The sequence below is a fragment of the Melospiza melodia genome, chromosome 1, assembly GCF_035770615.1.
Source record: "Melospiza melodia melodia isolate bMelMel2 chromosome 1, bMelMel2.pri, whole genome shotgun sequence".
NCBI classification, from domain to species: Eukaryota; Metazoa; Chordata; class Aves; order Passeriformes; family Passerellidae; genus Melospiza; species Melospiza melodia.
The window spans coordinates 150274895-150293763 of NC_086194.1; the positions used below are offsets into that span (position 1 = coordinate 150274895).

Below are 18869 nucleotides of genomic sequence, written 5' to 3' on the forward strand. Positions count from 1 at the left end.
TGAGTTTATATTTAGATCTTAATATAGAGATACTGGCAATCATTATTATTGTGTTTGGCTTGGTAGCTTGGGAAAAATGTTAATTTATGTTAGGAAAACATAATGATGGGCCAGATTATGCCCTGTAATGCACATGTGTCTAGCAGACAAGTGAATGGAATTACAGATGCACATCCTGTAGCACAGAATTTTGAAGATTCTGTAGGGCAGGGTTCAGCTGTGTGGTCTGAATACTTTTTAATATTAAAAGAAAAAATATTATGACAACAGTTACTTTACTAGTGATCCCTGGAATGTGCAAATTGACTGAAACTAATGCAGCTCAGTCTTTCCTTATTAATTAATTTCCTTGTGTGGCTATGAGCTCATCTGTGGTCTGGCAACACATAAGTCTCTCTTCCATTAATTCCTAAAGGATTTACATGGTTAGCATCAATTTCAGTGGCCAGAAAAAATAATCTTTGGCAAGAAGAGATCTAAATTAATGGAAAGATGGGTTGGAATTTAGGAAAAAAAAATCTGTTTTCAGGCTTGCTTAGACAGTGTCAGTTTTGGTATTCTCACCTGCTTATTTCCAGGGTCATCTTCAGCACCAAATTAGGCAGGTTAAAATCAGCAGTTGAAGCATCTTATGCACCTGGGAGAATACAAGTTGGTGTAATTTGACATGGGATTTTACCTTTAAACAACAGGTTTCAAGGACAAAAAAAAAAGTTTCACTGGGATGCTTGGTTTATTCCTTTCTTTCTTATTTTGCATGGATGTGACTAACATGTCTTCATTTCCTTTTATTCAAGGCCAGTATAAGGTCTTGCTCCATTTTTTTCAGCGCCTGGCTCAAAATTATGTCACAGCTGGAAAGATGAGAGAAAAGCAGGGAGTTGTAACAGACCACTGCTTTTCCCAGTATAAGATTAATGATTTTCAGAAAAGAAAACGGTGTTGAGAGAGGTCAAAAGGCAATGATGTTTAACAAAGTGATACTAATGTGATACTGCAATTATCTGCATTTAAACTGGACAAATGATACAAAAGGACAAGGCTCACAGACATCCCTACCATGTTAAATAATAATTTTCACAAATACTTTGCTTGAGAGCACAAAAGCAGAAGAGCTGTTCTTGATTTCTTATTTGTTCTCTCAGTACTAAACTGAGGAAATGCTGTGTGTTTGTGCAAGTGTGGCTTACATTGCTCTCTGGGCTAACCTCCCATCATTACCACTGTAGATGGCCTTTCTTGAGCAATTCAAAGCCATTTCACTATTATTTTCTTCTTTCATGTACTCTGGAGAAACAGGGCTTCAGTATTATTTAAGATTCCATTTCTTTCCCTGGGATGTTTTCCATAGATAGGCAGCATTACAGCCTTTTGAGGAACAAAATGCCTCAGTACCCTTTCTTCTCCTTTTGGGGCAAAAGGGTGATATTTCTTCTTATTTTTGATTCCTCCTTTACTTGATGGGTAACTTAGATGCCTCATCCAGTTCAGCTTGACATCTCAAGTCTGAGCTGGAGCAAAACGATCTGTGAAACAGTTTGTCTCAAATGGTTACTGCAACTACACGGGGTGAAAGAAGTCAGCTCCATTCATTGCACTACAGTGACTGCACCAGGAGAAACCACCCCAGAACAACTCTGTCAAGTAGTTCTGTTCAAATCAAGTAGGATTTGATCTTTCAGTTGTCAGGTGATGCTGTCTGCTTTGCTTTGACTGCCTTCACAGGAACTAAAGAGATTGAGAGTTGTTTTTAAATGTTACATTGATTACAAAAAGTCACCTTGAGTGAACATCAGTGGCAGGTTACTTATGAAAAGGAGTTATGACTGGAAAATCCTAGTAGGCCTTTCAGGCTATGGCCTGAATTTAAACACATCTTGGCTAAGAAATACACACAGTGGTATTTTTCTCTGTATTTTACTTCCCTCTCAGATTGTTACAAATTTACAGATAAGCAAAAGTTTTCTTCATGTGTGTTTGCATGTTTGCAAATCATTGATATGGAAGTAAGTATCTTCTAATCCATAGTCAATGTCATGGTGTGAAATACATTGAGAAAAAAATCTGTGGACTTGTGTAAAATAGATCAAAACTATGGAAAGAAACTGGCTGGCATCCCACATACCTTACTTCAGAGAAACCCCAGTTCAGCAAAGCACTTAAGTATGTTTTTAACTTTAATCAAGGGAAGTTAAACACATGCTTAAACTTAAACACGTGCTAAAAGCTTTGCTGGATTGAGTCCTAGCAAGGTCTGAGGCTGATTGGGTAAAGAAACTAACCAAGGTAACAAACTCCATCAGATTAAATGTAGCATCTTTCTCTGGGGATGAGGAAAGAATAGAAATTTTTTCCTTCTGATATGACATATAATTTTGTGTACCAGCTATGTACAGATGTGAGCATGTTCTGAATCATTCAGATAAAAAACTGGGCTGTAAGTCAGTAAATGCATAAATATTAAATGCCAAAATAAAGAAACTATCTTCTGTGTTTCAAAAAAACTTGTCAATTGCCAAGAAGAAGCATACACTGTGTGGTTGGGAGTAATTAGTCTCCATCTCCACAAAATTACATTGTATGAGCCACTGCCAACATAAGCTTTCCATATTTTGAAATATTTTCTTCTCTCTAAATGAAACCACCCACTTTCTGAGTAATTCAGATTTTTTTAATCCCCTACAGATACGTATGAGGCAGAAATAACCCTTGCCCCGAATGGAATATTAGCTCATGGAAAGAAAATTCAAGCTGTGATCTACATAAACTGGTTACCTGATATAACAAGTAGTATCCATCCTTGCCCAAACTTCACCTGTTTTTATGGACAAGGGTAGTTACTACATTCTTCAAAATAATTAGTCTCGCCTTCAGTAAAGGAAAAATGCACCTCAGATGAATAAAATAAATCATCCCCTAAGAGTGGAAAAAGTATACTATTAAAAAAATACTAGGAAGGGCTGTACGTAATTTCTAAGGGAAGCAGCTATGGATTGTTGTGGCCATAGTCAGAGATCTTACTCTTACTTCATTGGAACTAGCAGTCTCCGTGTAACTTGCTGCTCAACATTTCCCTTTCACCCCCCAAACTACTCCTTGGAGGCCCCTCTCTTTCTGCTTCAATGAGGCACTGAGGCTTAGACTGCCTGAGCAGAAATTTGTTGTGGCCTCAGGTGATACCAAGCGTGGGTTTCCACTATGAGAATTACTGTGTACAATGCAGTTACGCAGTGATCCAACACATAAAAGCATGAGAGGTGATAACTAATTGGATTTCTATTTGTTTTATTTTGGTTTTATTTTCCAGAGCTTTCTCATTATGAAAGTATAACTTAATTTAAGGTTCTTTACTCTTCAAATTTTTGAGGAAAAATAATATCTATTATTTATAAAATGTGTCAAAGTCAGAAAGCAGCAGTTTCCTGCTGCAGAAATTTTTTGTGCATGTAATTTGCATTTGAAATTGTGCAGTAAAAGAATGATTCATGCACACATTATTTCTGAAGAAAAACCACTCATGATTTGTTACAAAATTTGAACTCTTAATAGGTGAAATCAGGTTTAGATCTTCTTAGCTTTTAATAGGAAAGTAATTTTTCCAGCGTAAAGGTGATGTTCATTCTGTATTTGTTTTCCTGAGACAATGCTTCTGTAGAAGGGGGATGTAGAGAATCAGTTAAGTGGCAAGTTAGTCAAGAAAGTAAAGAATTGCAAAAATTTGGCATTTCTTTTTTAATAGCAACTTGATCAAGAACAAGCAATTGAGTGGATTAAGAAAGAAAGGCTTCCAGCGTTTCTAGAAAGTGACTGTTACTTTGAATACAGGTATTGCAATCTTTTATGCTGTCTTTTATTTATAAATTTTTACATTTTCCTCTTTTGTTTAATTAATCTCCGTAGTATTCTTAAAGTGGTTTTGCCCTCTCTTGTCCTGTTCTCTTTATTGTAATGTTTTAGTGACCTGGATAAAGTTAGTGACTTTTTTCACTCATGCTTTTATTTTCCTTGACCATGAATTACATCCTATACTACCCCATTACAAAGAGGGTAAGAATGGGATTTACTGATTTCTAAATCTCTGTACCTCAGAGAAGTCATGTTAGCAATGCATCTTTTGCTAATTAATATGTAAGCCATATAAGTAGAAGTTACAAGTCTATGAAATTAATTTGGAAAAAAACAGGAAGTGTTTTTTATTTTAATTATTAGTCTAGTGTCTTTGGGGCCTCTGTCAGAGTTTAACAAAGTCCTCTGTGGGATGCCATGGCGTAGCTGGATGATTTACTGTTAAAAACTTGCAGTGTTTTTCCAGATGTCCATTCAGCAGATATTCAGGAGATCTAGTGTGCATTTTTGGGAGCACCTACCTCTATATCCCTTAAGGCTGTGTCTAGATGCAGATGATTGTAGCATATTTTAGGGGTCCAAAAGGAGAGGCAGCCTGGAAATATGGTTCACAAAACTCATATTTGCTGATTGTAATGGCAAAGTGGCTACTGGGGTATAGACTTATACATTTAAAAAATGTAAAATGTTTTTTATTTTTGATAACCTGGAAACCGCACCTAAGTTCAAGGGGGAAAAGTGTGCAAAGAACAAGCAAACTGTGAGAGTGCTGAATTATACCTTTGTTAACAGCCTGCTTTACACATATCTGGGCCACATGAAACAATAATTTTGATCTTCTGCTATAGCAAACTGTTTGATTAAGCAGAGTTACCAAGAGAATTGCATAAAACCATCTTTAAGCATATACCTAATTTCAACTGACATCAGTAGTTCAAGCTGCTTTTCTGAATCAGAATCAAGGTAAGTTCAGATGCTAAAAGGGAAACTTTTGTTTGAAGATGAAGACACCCTAACTCTAGAAATAAATCCTAATTGGTCTCCAATAGTGGGCACAAATAAAACTGAGCATTCACTTGGTTGTAGGCTCAAGTGTAGGCTTCATCTTCCCTTCACATGTGACTTGGTTGGCTTTGTACTTGTTTCTAACTTAACTAAGTTCTGCCCAGTTCTTGGGGCCAGAGCATCCTCACTGTTATAATGTGGTTCTGAAATTGCCTTTCCTGAACACTGCAATATGTTCACACTAACACAGAGTAGCACTTGTGAACTGTTCAGTACTTTGGAATCCCCATAGGGCAGCCAGCTCAACACAAGAGTGCCAGCTGTCTTGTTCTCAGCTGCAAGTTCCATCAGTGTAATCAGTGCTGTGGCATTCCTGCTGGAAGTCTGCTTCTGTCAGGAACTGGAGGTGTAGTCTTTGGTAGTGATACAGGACTTCTGCAGTCTGGGAAAACAGTTCAATTTTAATGAACAAAATGTTCAAGGGAATCTTGGCAGGGCTTGGAACTGCAGAGATACATGCAAAATCCTGAAAGAAGTGTACTGGTAAAGCTTGGTAATGCAAGTAGGGCACTATTGTGTGCTGGTGAGCTGTGCAGTGCAGTAGTGGCATTTACAGATGTGACAGCTGTTGAAGGCTGAAATAATACCTAGCTGGATTGATACCTGTGGGCCCCTTCCAAATCAAGATATTCTATAATTCCATTATTCTATGAAAAAAGCATCATGAAGTTCTCTGTAACCATTTTTTTAGATAGACAGTTTTTTAAAATTGCTAGTTCTTTGAGGAAATTACCTGTTTCTCTGATTAAAAGCTAAAATTAATTATTTTCTTGTCTCAACATTTAATTTCAGACTAGCTAAATTGATATCACAAGTAGAATGGAGCAAGACTGGCATTAATTTCATTATAGATAGTGACTACTCTCCCTGGATAAGGATGAGGAAGCAAAGCCCAAGTTCTCCCTCTCCTGAGGAGGAGGAGGAGGATGACTCTTCATTGACTTCATTGACTATGAAGAAGTTCTATGTATCACTTGGCGAGGTAAAATAAACATATTTAGTAGGTGTAACATCAAGATAGATTGAATGAATTGGGTAGAATTATTTTAACCGAGGTCACAATCTAATGGGACAACTGACTCTTGAATAACCTAGTCTAGTGCCAAAGGGTTGGAAATAGATGATCTTCAAGGTCCCTTTCAAACTACACCATTTTCTGGTTCTCTGATTCTCTAAATAGCTTTTATATTCAAAGTTTTTTTATACTATAGAAGAAGGTTGATGAGTTGTAATACAACTTAAACAGAAGCTCAGCTCATACAACTATGCTCAGCTACTGTCACACACCTCTCTGCATTGGGAACTATCCTTACAGAAATCTACACAAACAGACTGCACTGAATTCCTATGGACAGTAAGCTGTAGCTCTCAGAAATATGGCAATAAACAGAGAAATTTTAATTGTTCTATGAAACTTCTTTTCCTAGGCTACAGTTTCTCAGGTAAAGGATTGGTTTACCTTGGCAAAACAAGGTGGTTCTGTGAAAACAACAGATTCATATACGCATCCTGTAGTTTCTAGTAAAATTCAAGATACTCAGCATTTGCCTGGGCAGCATAAAAGAGATAATTCATTGCCTGGAAAAGGTCCCCTTCTGGGTAAGTAACAAGAGTTCACAGGGGTTACATAACCCTGTGGTTTGTAACACAGCTCAGACTAGCTGGAAAGGAAAGGCCTTCTAAGGAATTATTGCTAACTCCACTTGTTACCTTCTGAGTATCACATGGCATCTGAGGCTTCAGACAGGCAATTGTTTCTTTCCATAGCTACAACATTAAGTGAAAGTTTGATCTAGTAGCCAACTAATTTTGTGATAGTAGTAGTTTCTTTTCTTACATATTTCTGTCTCATAGAAATCTGTAAGTTTCAGTTGAGTTGTTCTGGGTTTTTTTGAGGGGGAGAGGCATTCATATGTTTTGAAAGACTTTCTTGTCTGGATTCTTCAGGTATTTGATAGCATATGATGTGTTTCAGCCATCTTCTTAGGGTGTTTATGTTGGGCACTTAAAGGTCTTTTGGCTGCCAACTTTTATGAATCTTGTAAGATGTAATCATTTGGAATCCTGTCTATCTTCAAATTTATTTGAAATTGTTCGGCAAGTTCCAGAGGTTCTGGGAGAGAAAGTACAGATGTACATATGGACATATACCTCATTGCACAGCCTTGCTTCTGCTTTTTACACAGTAGCAAGAGGAGGAGAAGCCTCAGCTTATATGTTAGGAGCTTCCTCTCTTTCCATTCTCAGAGATGTATCTCTTTCCCTAATTGCCTTAGGTCCTGAGAAATGATTCTCCATGTTTCATTTCATAGACCTATGTCAAGAGGCTGTGATTTTTCTTTGTCAAGTGAAAACGAGAAATAGTTTAGAATTAAGAAAAGATATTTAAAATCACACTGATTTTTATGTTAATATCAACACATTTTGCCATATATAGTTAGGAAATTATGTAATTGCAGAGCAGGGAATCTCTCTGCCATGTTCCTGATCCAAGTGTCTGTCTGTGACAGTGGCCAGCACTGGTTAGATGTGGCTTATTTTCAGAGGAAGTTGAAGGGAATGTCTGACTAGTTAGGCAAAGAAGCAGGTTACCTGTCTAAGGAATGCCACAAACAGAGTTTCCTTTCCCCTTCAGGGCCAGCATCTGCAGAAGCCAATGTTACCAGTGAGAGGTCCAGAGGGGCTGAGGAGGTCTACTCTGTGGCCGTTGCTGAAGCTGTCTCCCACACGCGGTCAAGAGTTTATGTACACCCAAAATGGCACAGTGCAGCAGAAGAGGAAGATGAACAGGGAAGCACAACTTCTCAGACAATGGAAGAATTCACACCAATATCCTCTCAAAATGCAATGAAGGAACCCATTTCAGAGCTGACCCTCCCGTCAGCTGCTGACATTGAAAGTAACGTGAAGTTCCACAAAACAGCCTGAAGTGTTTACACACAAGCTAGTGAATAATGAATTTGCTCATGGTGCTGCAGTCACTCTTTAACCTAAGTTCTTCTCTACTTACAGCCTTAGATTGCAAGGAAGATGAAAGAAAACAAGGAATCTTAAGTCCAAGTTCTGAAAGTGTTGGGCCAGACAGCAGGGCTGCCTGGTGTCTTAGTCACGGGACGTACGACACTGGCAACAGACACGAGTTTGAAAGATTCAAGAAGTTCATTAAAGGAACACTTGGGGAGAGGTACTGGTGGCTCTGGATGGATATTGAAAGACTAAAGGCTCTTAAGAACACTACAAGGCAACAAAGGTACTTCTTGTTATTTAACAGTTATTCCCATTGCTTTAATACTTGTAACCTGAAGAGATGAATACAGGTTTTGAGATTTCAGAGTAAATTGTAATGTCTGAGTAAACAGACACAATTAATGTGTGTCCTGACAAGATTTGGAATGACTCTACTGAAGCTGATAAAACTCTTTTTGCAGAGTCATGTTTGCAAGGCTTACATGAAGTCAGAATCATATTATTAAGGCTGTGTTAGAAAGAGATTTGGAAAAGAGTTGGCAACAGAAAGAATCTAAAGAATAAAAGAAATTAAATTCACGAGTAGGACATCAGTATGACAAACTCCTTTAATGAAAGATCCTGCTGGATTCACATAGTCTATTTTATAGCACTATACATTTTGTCTTATACACAACCTGTCTCTAATTTGTGGAAAAAATATTTTGGCTTCTGCCACTTGCAATTAAAAACATGTTGCATGGCAGCAGCTTAAGCAGTAGGATAAATTGTACTCAGTTCTGTACAGCATTTGATACATGCTTATGTGACTATTTTTGTTGACTGCAGGCAACTCAGTAAGATGAAAAAACTGTACCTGCTGAGCAGTGGAGACTATTTCCTCAGTTCAGAAGTGTTGGTCAGACTTGAGCTACTGCATGGAGATCAGTGGAATATAATGCATTTAAGACGGATTCAGCCTGAAGTAGTGAAACCACTACTTCTTTACTGGTATGAAGAAATGGACATGAAATAAAATTCTATTGTTTAATAAATGTCCATTTTCTTTGATAAGCCTATTATTTCATGGCACTTATACCAGTGCAATTGTTAGAAACAATGTCAGTGTAAGTACTAGCACATTAATTTTTGGCTGAGCCTAAACTGCATTGCAATCTGCTGAGAAGCCTGGTAGATCTGCTTTAATAAGCCATTGTCATTTTTCTACCAGAGAATCTGAGCTGCTTTGTGGATCTCTGCCTTGGGTTAAAGTTTAGTCTGCAGGACAGGAAAACTCTTCCAGGCACAGTAGGTTAATTCTGTCCTAACCTGTTCCCCATACTACCCTTCCCAAGTTCTGAGGATGCTCTGTGTATATGCCTTCATGGGATTTGAGCCTGAGACTTTACTGTTCAATGCCTGTCATACAAAATGCCTTTTACATATTAACAGCTTAAGTGAGGATATAAAATCTAACCCATTTCCAAAATATGGGCTAAATTTTTGAAGATGTTCTCTCTTCCCCAAGGGGGTTCAACAAATTCTAGGCATAAACCTGGAATTATGGATCCTCACATGACTTGTGGTCTCTGTCCTGGCCTACAATCCTTTCCTATGCTTTGCTGTAGGATGGATGGGGCATACCTTCCTGCAGACTGATAGAAGGGTTTGTAATGGTACAGAATTTGCAACTTAAGTTTACTTATGTGTAGTCTGCTTTTAGATTAGGAAGCATGCAGTATCTAAACACACCTTTGACAGTAACTGATTTTTAATCCTAGGCGCATTTAGCACCATGTCTTGGTACAGTAAACAACGTCACTAAAAAAAACTGCTAAACAGCCCATTGTTTCATTACTTTGGAAAGTTCTACTTATTAGCTTTTTTCTCCCTAGGGGTCCCAGATTTTGTGTCACTCATTCAACAGCAATAGATGCTGCCAGTGCAAAACTGAAGTTTTGGCACACATGTCAAGAGAGGCCAAGAATGGATGTTGATCCTTTCCCACAAATAGTATCATTGTTGCCATTGACCCCAAAGTCTGACCTACCACCTTCCCTTCTTCGGGTAAGTAGGATCACAACATTGGAAAACAAAGCTTTTTCCTGCCAAAAATAATGACAAAACTCCTTGAATTCAACGGAACAAGAGAAAGGTTTTTAAGTAAATATTTAGCCAGCTGATATATTGAAGATGGTTACATATAAAAATGCAATGAAATTTAATTATACTTCATGCAAAAAGTTGCTATAAATAGAGTCAAATTATCTTGTCAGTTACACCCTGTCTATTTCCTAAGTCCTTTGGATAGATATTTTAGCTGGAAGTTCTCAGAACTGCAAAATTAAGTCTCTAGCAATGCAGCTTCACCGCTCGGCCTTGTCTTAATCCAGAGTAATTCTTACAATTTCACTGCAGTTAACCTGGATCTCTTCCTCATGTCTATAAAAAAGTCAGAATTCTGCTCATTTTCTATCACTACAGCCCTTCAATCATTAACACGTTTACTTTCTACAGAGGTCCATGAGTCACTCAACAGACCTTTTCACAGTTTGTAGCTTATAGGTGGCCAGTTCAGTTTTGTCACTTTTCTTCCTTGAAAGCCTGAGTGTGAGAGGTAACTGCAATAAAAATTACAGATTTTCAGCAATACAGTGTTAAGCCTCAGAATACTTGGTATTTGGAGAATGTGAATTGAAATTGTGGTTCCAGTATCAAGAACTGTATAGGCTATGCCACAGATTTGTCAGCACACTCTGTCAGTAACCTCTGTTACTTTAGGTTGGATAATTTGAGGCTACAATTACTTCCTTTGAAATCTGATTCATGGAGATAATGGAGGAAAATAGTGGGACAGATTTCCTGTTTAGCAGAAACTGGATTCAGAAGCCATGTTCCTGGTGATCATGGCAGAAATGGGAGCAAGAAGCACCTGTCTTACAGTGACCAGTTCACAAAGTGTGCTAATGAGCCAGGACCAGCTGTAGGTCGGGCAGACGTGAACCTGCCGGTTTCTCAGTCCCTGTTGAATTTGACACAAATTAGGATCTGGTACCGTGAACATTCACAGAGTCACCAAATGGCCCATTTCTTGCTATTATTTCTTTTTTCCTACAAGAAATTTTGACTTTTGAATCTTCTAACTACATTGTGCTTGCAAGAGCTTAGGTAAAGCAGCAGCTCTGGGTGAATTTCTGAGGGCACTCTGAATGCAATTGGCATCTCCAAAAGGTCAGAGTATGATTTTGTTCAAAATAATAAGTGAAGGTGTGTCAGAATGACCCCTTTCTCTCCCAGTCTGAGTGATTGTATCTCTCTTACAGTGAGCTGACTTAAGTTAATCATCCTAAAGTTTCACAAAACACGTTCACATGCTCTTCACCTGACATCTTCTGTAGTTCTGTACAATGTGCTTGTAGCATATTTCCACCTGTTAAAAATGCATTTTCTAAGCTGTAGTGGTTATTAAGGTATGCTGAAAAATCTTGAAAAATGTTCAGAAATTTTTGCAACTTGCCATTTCACATATTGTGATTGACAAGGAAGAATGCTCTTGGAAACTCTTGACTGTTTTTGACCAGTCAGTGAGAACATGTTAAGAAAACACAAAGGTGGAAAAATAATCAGAATTTCCTTATTTTTCTGTAATGTCTTTTACAAAAGTAGAACAAACTCACCAACAATTTTATTAAAACTAGCTAAACCAAATTTCTCTTTGAAGAGGTCATCAGGATTACTACCTATTCTCACAGGAAGTCGGACTCTCCAAAGGGATGATATTTCTAGCGTTAGAATGCGGTAAGTACTAAAGTCCCTTGTGTATCTTTCTGCACAGCAATATACCTCAAATATTTATGGAAGTATTTTAGATTCTACTGTTTTCATTAATACTTTATTACAATTATCTGCTTAGTGAAGCACAGTTATGGTACAGATTGTTTGCATGGAGAATTCTTCCCTGGCTGATGAGTTTCTCACTTGTTTATGCCACAACACAAAAGAGTTTATTTCCCCAAATACAAATGTTTTCTCTTATGTAATAGTCAATATTCTACACATTCATATTCTTTTAACCTGTCAAAAATGCTAACCCATAGAGTCATGCTATGCCAATGATTTCCACAGAGCAATATGAAAAAGGTATTCTACATTTTTTTTTCATTGTAAATTTAAACTCCATTTACTTTTTCCTCTCTATTCACTTTATCATTACACCAGTTTTTTGCCGCTTTTTATTTATTTATTCTATAAGCAGCCTTAGATTTTTCTTAAATATGTATTGAAGATTTTTTTGTTTGTGATCCAGGCCAATGTCAGTGAGCACAGACGTGATTCATAGCTTAGCTCTGGATGGGACTAAAGACTCAGAATACCAGGGTCATAGAAAGTACACCTATGCTGAGCTTCTCCATGTAAGTATGGCTTGAAAATATTACTTGTCTTGAATCATGGGTTAAAACACTTTATTCTGCAGTATGAAGTAGTCAAAAATGAAGAGAACTTGGTTTAATTTTATGAATGTCAATGCTTTATGCAGAGGTATCATTAGAATGTCAGCATTTTCTCTGTTGTATATGTCACCTATTGGATAGGAAATCATGGCACACACGGAGGTTTATTTTCACTAGAAAGTGTGGATCTTCTCCATAGTGACCATGTGTTCAGTAGGCTATGATGGAAAGCTCTCTGTATAAATGCTTCAGTGGAATCATTGCCTAGGAAAGTATATCAGACTTACAGAGAAAACTGAATCTGCCTTAGAAAGTCATTAAAGTTATAACATTCATAGAGGAAGAAGGTTCATTTGTACAATCCCTCTTTATTGCTTGTGTACTTCATTCTTTTCTTTGTTGAATTATTGCCTGCTGAGCAATAGTTGAGCAAACCTCAAGAGAGACAAGCTGCACAGATGAGCTTTTTCTCAATAACTGCTAAAATGCTGACAAATCAAACAGATGAGATGTCAACATCTGGCAATCTAAAATATATCCAAAAACCTTCTTGTTTGTGGAATGGTCTCAAAACAGCCTGCTCTTTCATGGAGGTATTGATACCCATAGCCTTACAACTAAAAAAAAAAAAACAATTAAGAAATCTGGGCCCACCCACATGTGCATGGAGTTTGCTGAGCACTTGAATACATGCTTGTTTGTTTTGCACTTCAAAATCACACTTTATTAATTTCTTCACTGCAATCATTTTACCTTGTTTTTGACAGAAAAAAAGGTTAGTCTTTGCAATTTGGGGACATTTGCAGTTAGGAATGTACATTCAGCAAAAGTTTACACCATGAAATATTAGTTTTTATACATCATATGCAGTTTCTCTCTTACCAACAGAAGAAAATATCATACATTTACACTGGTTAGACTGGAACCTACAGTCAAGACCTCACAGTTCGCCATCACAAATATGAAGCAAAGGGGAATGCAGGGATTCATAGTTTAACTTCATACTGGGGAGGGAAATCTTCCTACTCTGCTTCAAAAGTCTGGTTTCCTCCTGCCCTTCTCTCCTATTTGGAGAGAAGCTGATTGCCAGCCACCACACTCATCTGCTTCCACTTCTGCTATCAGAGACAGCAAATCAGCCATAATTTCTCTCTTGTGATCGTCAGAAGCTAATTTACTTACAGAAGCCTCTTCTGCCTTCTCTGTGAGCATTGACAAAATGGATGTATTCTTCCTCAAATGCTCTGCGAGCTGTGGTAATGAGCATGGATTTCTGGCTCGCTAAATTGCTCATGATTTTGTTGCTCATGTCAGTGGTGTAACCCCAGAAGATGTATCTTTTGTTCCATAATAGTTAAATGTTTTGAATCTTGACCAAATAGCCACCTCTTAACTTCTCTTAATTCAAAACACAGTAGCCTGAGCTGAGACAACCTTTGACAGCTAACTGATGTCATTGAGTATCGCTGGAGTTCCACAGAGCTAAAGACTTAATGACAGAATTAAGGCCAGGTTTGTTTTTCTGTTTTAAGTATTGAGGAACCACCTAAGGGATGCTATAATCACTTAGCTTCTCTACATGTCTTCAGTCATCAGATTTATTCCATTGGATGTGAATATTTAGTGGGAAAATGGTGGTAAGGGCCATGATCAATTGCATATGTAGTAGAAAATGGAGTCTACTTCCTTGGGATGAAGATACTAATTGAAAACACTTCATGGCCTTCCTTTGCAATGTAGTGACATTTGAAAATAATGAAAGCCTGTTATTCCTTGCTGTATAACTATGTTTTATTTGTCCAGGGGAAAAGTGTTGCTAGCAGTGTGGTCTTCAGGGGATCAGGAATTGAAAGCATGCTGCAGTCTCTTTATTTGGAGAACAGAGCAGGCTACTACTTCACACAATTCTGTGAGAAGTCAGGGAATAAGGTATGAATATTTTCCTACTCTGTGATAATTTAGTCCACAATTGACTGAATGCCAAGTTATAGAGGGCAGCCAGACTGAAAAAAAAAAAAAAGAAATGGAGAAAGAAAGATTGATGACTGGATGAGTTATTACTTGTGAGACTTCAATCCCTCAACAATAATAAACTGTTCACGTATATATGCAAACTAATGACAGGTCTTAACCAAGCTGTCAGATTCTTACTGTCTCAAACCCATTGGAATTCTTATTGTACCATCAGGGATAAAAAAAAGGCTACTCATTTTTAAAAGTTAACCATTAACTTGGCACAAAAAAAAAGAGGTCTTAACCCACAAAAAACCTTTTTAAAAAGATGCTGTTCTATTACTAACAATAATTTGATTTCTTCTTACTTTTTGGGTCCAAAATCTCCAATATTTTTAAAACTTTCTTATGCTTCCATGAATTTCCTTGTATGTCTGAGACATAAACACTATTTCTTTTATGTAGTCAGCAGATGTATCATTCATTGCTTGGTGTAAATTGAGGATTGAATTGGAACAGTTTATGCATATTGAGTTAGTGTTTAGTGGCTTTGCAGAAAAATTGAGTCTTTAGGGGAGGTTTGAATGCAATCAAGATGGACATCTGTTTCACCACTAGCACAACCCAGAATCCAGCAGCAGTAGCTAGAAATGCCTCTCGCTTCTAGAAGGCAAGATCTAATGTTTCCAAAGCTAAATACCTTCAGCTAAAACTATTAAATGTGCATGGAAAGAAATCTAAATGAAAGAAACTTATTTTTCCATTGGAGATAGGCAACCACCCAAGTGTCTCTAGCCTTTCCAGGTGCCAGGCTCCTTTCAAAATTATTTGCTTAAAGTTTTCTCTTCAGCTGTGAAGCCTATTTCACTCATGTTCCGGGTCTGGAAGACTACAGTTTGTGGAACAAAGTTCCCCATCTCTACCTTTTTTGGAATGGATTGTTTATTGGTTAGTGATGGGAGTTTCAGGGTATTTTTAAGGTCTAAACCCTATAAACGCATGATTAAAGCAGAGGACTAGGGGAAAGATCTAGACTTCTGAAAGATCTTTTGCTGTTTGTTTGAATTTATAAAATGAGGCCAAGACTCTGGGTCTCAGAAATGCGTGTAATAAAAATGTAATGATAATCCCAGTACAATGTGTCAAGTACACACTATTTAATTATTTTGGGTTTTGCTGCAAAACGCTATTTTGCCATGGCACAAACTCTGCATGTCCATTATCAGCATCTCTTCTTTAGCACTGGCATTATGCCACTGAAATGCGGTTACTCTTCAAATGTTAACTACAATGTTAACAATTTTAATGGCCAATTATGCATAAAGGATGCAATAAAAGATAGAGTATCACTCTGACGATGCTATGAAATATGTTGTTCTTCTGCCAGTATGCAACAGAAGATTAAATCCATTTTAAATTGAGCTTGATTTATGATGACCCCAAGGAGCTAAATAATTACTTGCTTTGGAAAGTCAATTTTTTATAAAATTGTGATATTTGGGTAGCAATAACCTACAATATTTTTCATCTCTAGTTGTGGAAGAACTGCGTGTACTTTTGGTTCGACCTACAGGCTTATCATCAGCTTTTTTACCAAGAAACCCTTCAACCTTTTCAAATATGCCAGCAAGCTCAAGTAAGTTGTAAATAATGTGTTTTTCTTTCAAAAATACATTTATTAGTTCCCTTCACAAATGCATTTGTTCAATGTAAAGACTGAAAAGAAGATAAAAAAGTTTCCAAAACTTGACAACCCACACCAAAGTAAATCTGTGTTGTGGGCAATAAAAGAAGCTCTTTGGATTGTTTCCATGGAATTTCTTGATTCAAACATTAAACATGCATAGTTTGATTTCCAGGCTCTGCAGCCTGTTCCCAGTTTTATCTATTATACTCAGTTTACCTAAACTCCCCTTTGCTACACTGAGTCATATTTGGAAACTGTCTGCTTAGTGTTAACATCAGAGATAGTGTTTTTTCTAAACCAACTAATTGTGCTGTACCTTTCCTTCCATCTCCTATGTGGGTTAGAATTGCAGATTTCATAGTACAGAGCTCAGATAATGACCTCAATAATGAAAATTGATCTTTGTTAGCCCTGTTCAATTTTTATGATCGTCAGGGTATCATTATTATATTTACCATGGTTGTCATCCCCTAAATAGATCTTTAGACCTTCATTTAATGTTAAGTGGAACCGATATTTCCTATAAAAGAGTATTTTAATTGAGCATGCACTTAGCCCACAGTGGTGCTGAAGGCAAAGTACATTGATTCCATCAGGGAAAGAAACTGCAACAGTGTGATATCATTAGAAGAACTACAAGGAACTTTTAAAATCACTTTGTGAAACTTTGGTCTGATTTTCCTCTCTAAACCTTGTGTAGGAGTATATCCTATCCACATATTTCAATATATACTGTAATAGAGCAAACTACTTCACATATCATTGAAACAAATATCTGTAGAGGGCAGGTGAGAGTAATCTCTTTATATGACATGTTACTGAGCATCTGGACATTCTTGAATTTGTCTTCTTTTGCTTCTTGGAGGTTTTACTGGGAAAATAACAGAAGTTTGCATATTTGTCCAGAATTCTCATCTAAATCAGTGTTATTTGTACCGAAACTCCAAGCAGAGGCCAAGGCATGGGTTCCTTCCTCTTCTATCTCGTACTGGGTAAACTGAACCCAGTTTACCCAGCTGTTTTCCCCTCCAGCTCTTTTTATGGCCTGAGGCTGTGGGCAATTGATTGTTCCCTTAAGTCTGACTGTCTCCTGCAGCCGTCCATGCCTGTGTGTGGCTGGGGACCTCCTCACGCCAAGCTGATCCTATCTATTCTGTATCACCATTTTCCTATGTGTTTTGTTTCAGGCCAGAGCTCACCTTATAGTCTCTGATGGTTTTCATTTTTGTTTCATTTCACACCAGTTTACATTCTTTTTGTAGTGGTTGCATGGCTGAAAATTTAAGGCCCAGGTCTTTTTTACTAATCTTATTTCCAGTGCTGGCCTGGTGGTGACAGCAGAACATCGTACAATCAGTGTTACCAGGCAGTACATACACATAGCCATGAAAGTAAATACATCAAAACTAAATATGTGAAACTGTTCCATTAGCATAACTAACAGCTGAAATGTAACATAACAAATCAACACATGTGCTGCAACATTTGGTATCATTCTCAAGCTTGCCTTTTAAGGCTGCAGAAAAATTATACTTGTTTTCATTGGAACACCGTAAAGAGTCAAGCTGCAACCAATCTTCAGAGTCTGCTTACGAAAGGGATGCCGTCCCAAATTCTGCACTCACCTTTGGCACAAGAAGACAGTCACTCCAAATACTCCTAAGAGAATGTGAATCAGATTCACATGACACATTGTCATATATATTTTACTATTTATTACAGAAAGAGACATGTAGAGACAAACAGAGTGTTCCTTATGTGTGCTGCCTGCTTCCTCTTAGAAACAAGAACAAACCTTGATTGCTGGGTATCTGCTACTCATTGTTTCATTTGTTAGGCATTGCTATCTCAGCTTTATAATAGAGTAATAAAATGCTTTCCAAAGTATATATGCATTCACATGGGGAAAGAAACTATGGTGAGAATGAAATTTGATGGATAAGAATAATGACAAGGTAATCACCCAGGAACATACATTGTTATTCACTGTAAACATATGCACACAAGTGTAAAAAATTTTGAAAATAAAACTGATAAAGAAACATAAAATGTTTCTTTATCAGTTTAATTTTTTTAAAAGTTGTTTAGAATTAGAAAATTTAATGCAGTTGTGGGAAATACAATATTTTAATGCTAGAATCAATTTAGATAAAGGGAGTCTTCATTACTGTGGACTTTCAGGGTCAGATACAAGATTTATGTTAGTGGGAAGTGATGATGGAGGTTAAGGCAGTTTAGCCTCTCTGTTCAACACCAGCCAGTGCATTGCATGCTTCCATCACATCATTCTGCCAAGCAGCTGCACAAGGCGCTCGTTTAGAGCAGAGCAATATCCATTCCTTTGGGCAGCAGTACAAAGCACTTGGACTTAAATCTTTCTCACATTTCTTGCTTCACTCCAGTCATATTGAAATTGCTTATCAAAACCTTCTCATCTGAGGATGAATTCACACCAGAACCCAGGGCCTGTACAATCCCCAATTTGGAAAGTCATAAAATGAGGCCAAAGTCTTAATCTGAATTTTCTAAGCATTATGTATAACCAGGTTTGTGCAATTGTAAGTAATTCTAATATGCAAATGTACAAATTTCCAGATAAGGTTTTGGGTTCAATCCATAACATATTTACATTTTTAGGAGAATTTATAGCTGGCATGTAGAAAAAAAATTTTGTGTTTTTAATAGGAACAAAACAATGAATCAACAAAGTTTGATATGCAATTGATGTCCTATGCTTCAGATTTTTGTATGAATTTGTTAACTTTTAAGTTAATGTAATTTTTCTTGTTCATCCCATTCCTGTTCATCAGGAGATTGACCAATATAATGGTTTCAGTATCCCACTGAGAATGAGAAAACCTCAGGAATTCCATGACACTAGAATAAAAAGATGCTATGATTATTACTTTTTATAAAATGTG

General features: G+C 37.2%; 1 protein-coding gene across 2 annotated transcripts in view; it reads left to right on the forward strand.

Annotated features, from left to right (window-relative positions):
* Window positions 1-18869, forward strand: part of RGS22 (regulator of G protein signaling 22) — a 60227-nt gene that overhangs the window by 12230 nt on the left and 29128 nt on the right. For both annotated transcript variants that reach the window (XM_063171780.1, XM_063171789.1), the window contains 11 exons: window positions 3740-3825; window positions 5704-5893; window positions 6339-6510; window positions 7547-7810; window positions 7924-8161; window positions 8707-8868; window positions 9753-9924; window positions 11579-11655; window positions 12164-12269; window positions 14112-14237; window positions 15796-15897. In XM_063171780.1, the coding sequence (XP_063027850.1) occupies window positions 3740-3825; window positions 5704-5893; window positions 6339-6510; window positions 7547-7810; window positions 7924-8161; window positions 8707-8868; window positions 9753-9924; window positions 11579-11655; window positions 12164-12269; window positions 14112-14237; window positions 15796-15897 (1695 nt within the window). The remainder of the gene's footprint in view (window positions 1-3739; window positions 3826-5703; window positions 5894-6338; window positions 6511-7546; window positions 7811-7923; window positions 8162-8706; window positions 8869-9752; window positions 9925-11578; window positions 11656-12163; window positions 12270-14111; window positions 14238-15795; window positions 15898-18869) is intronic.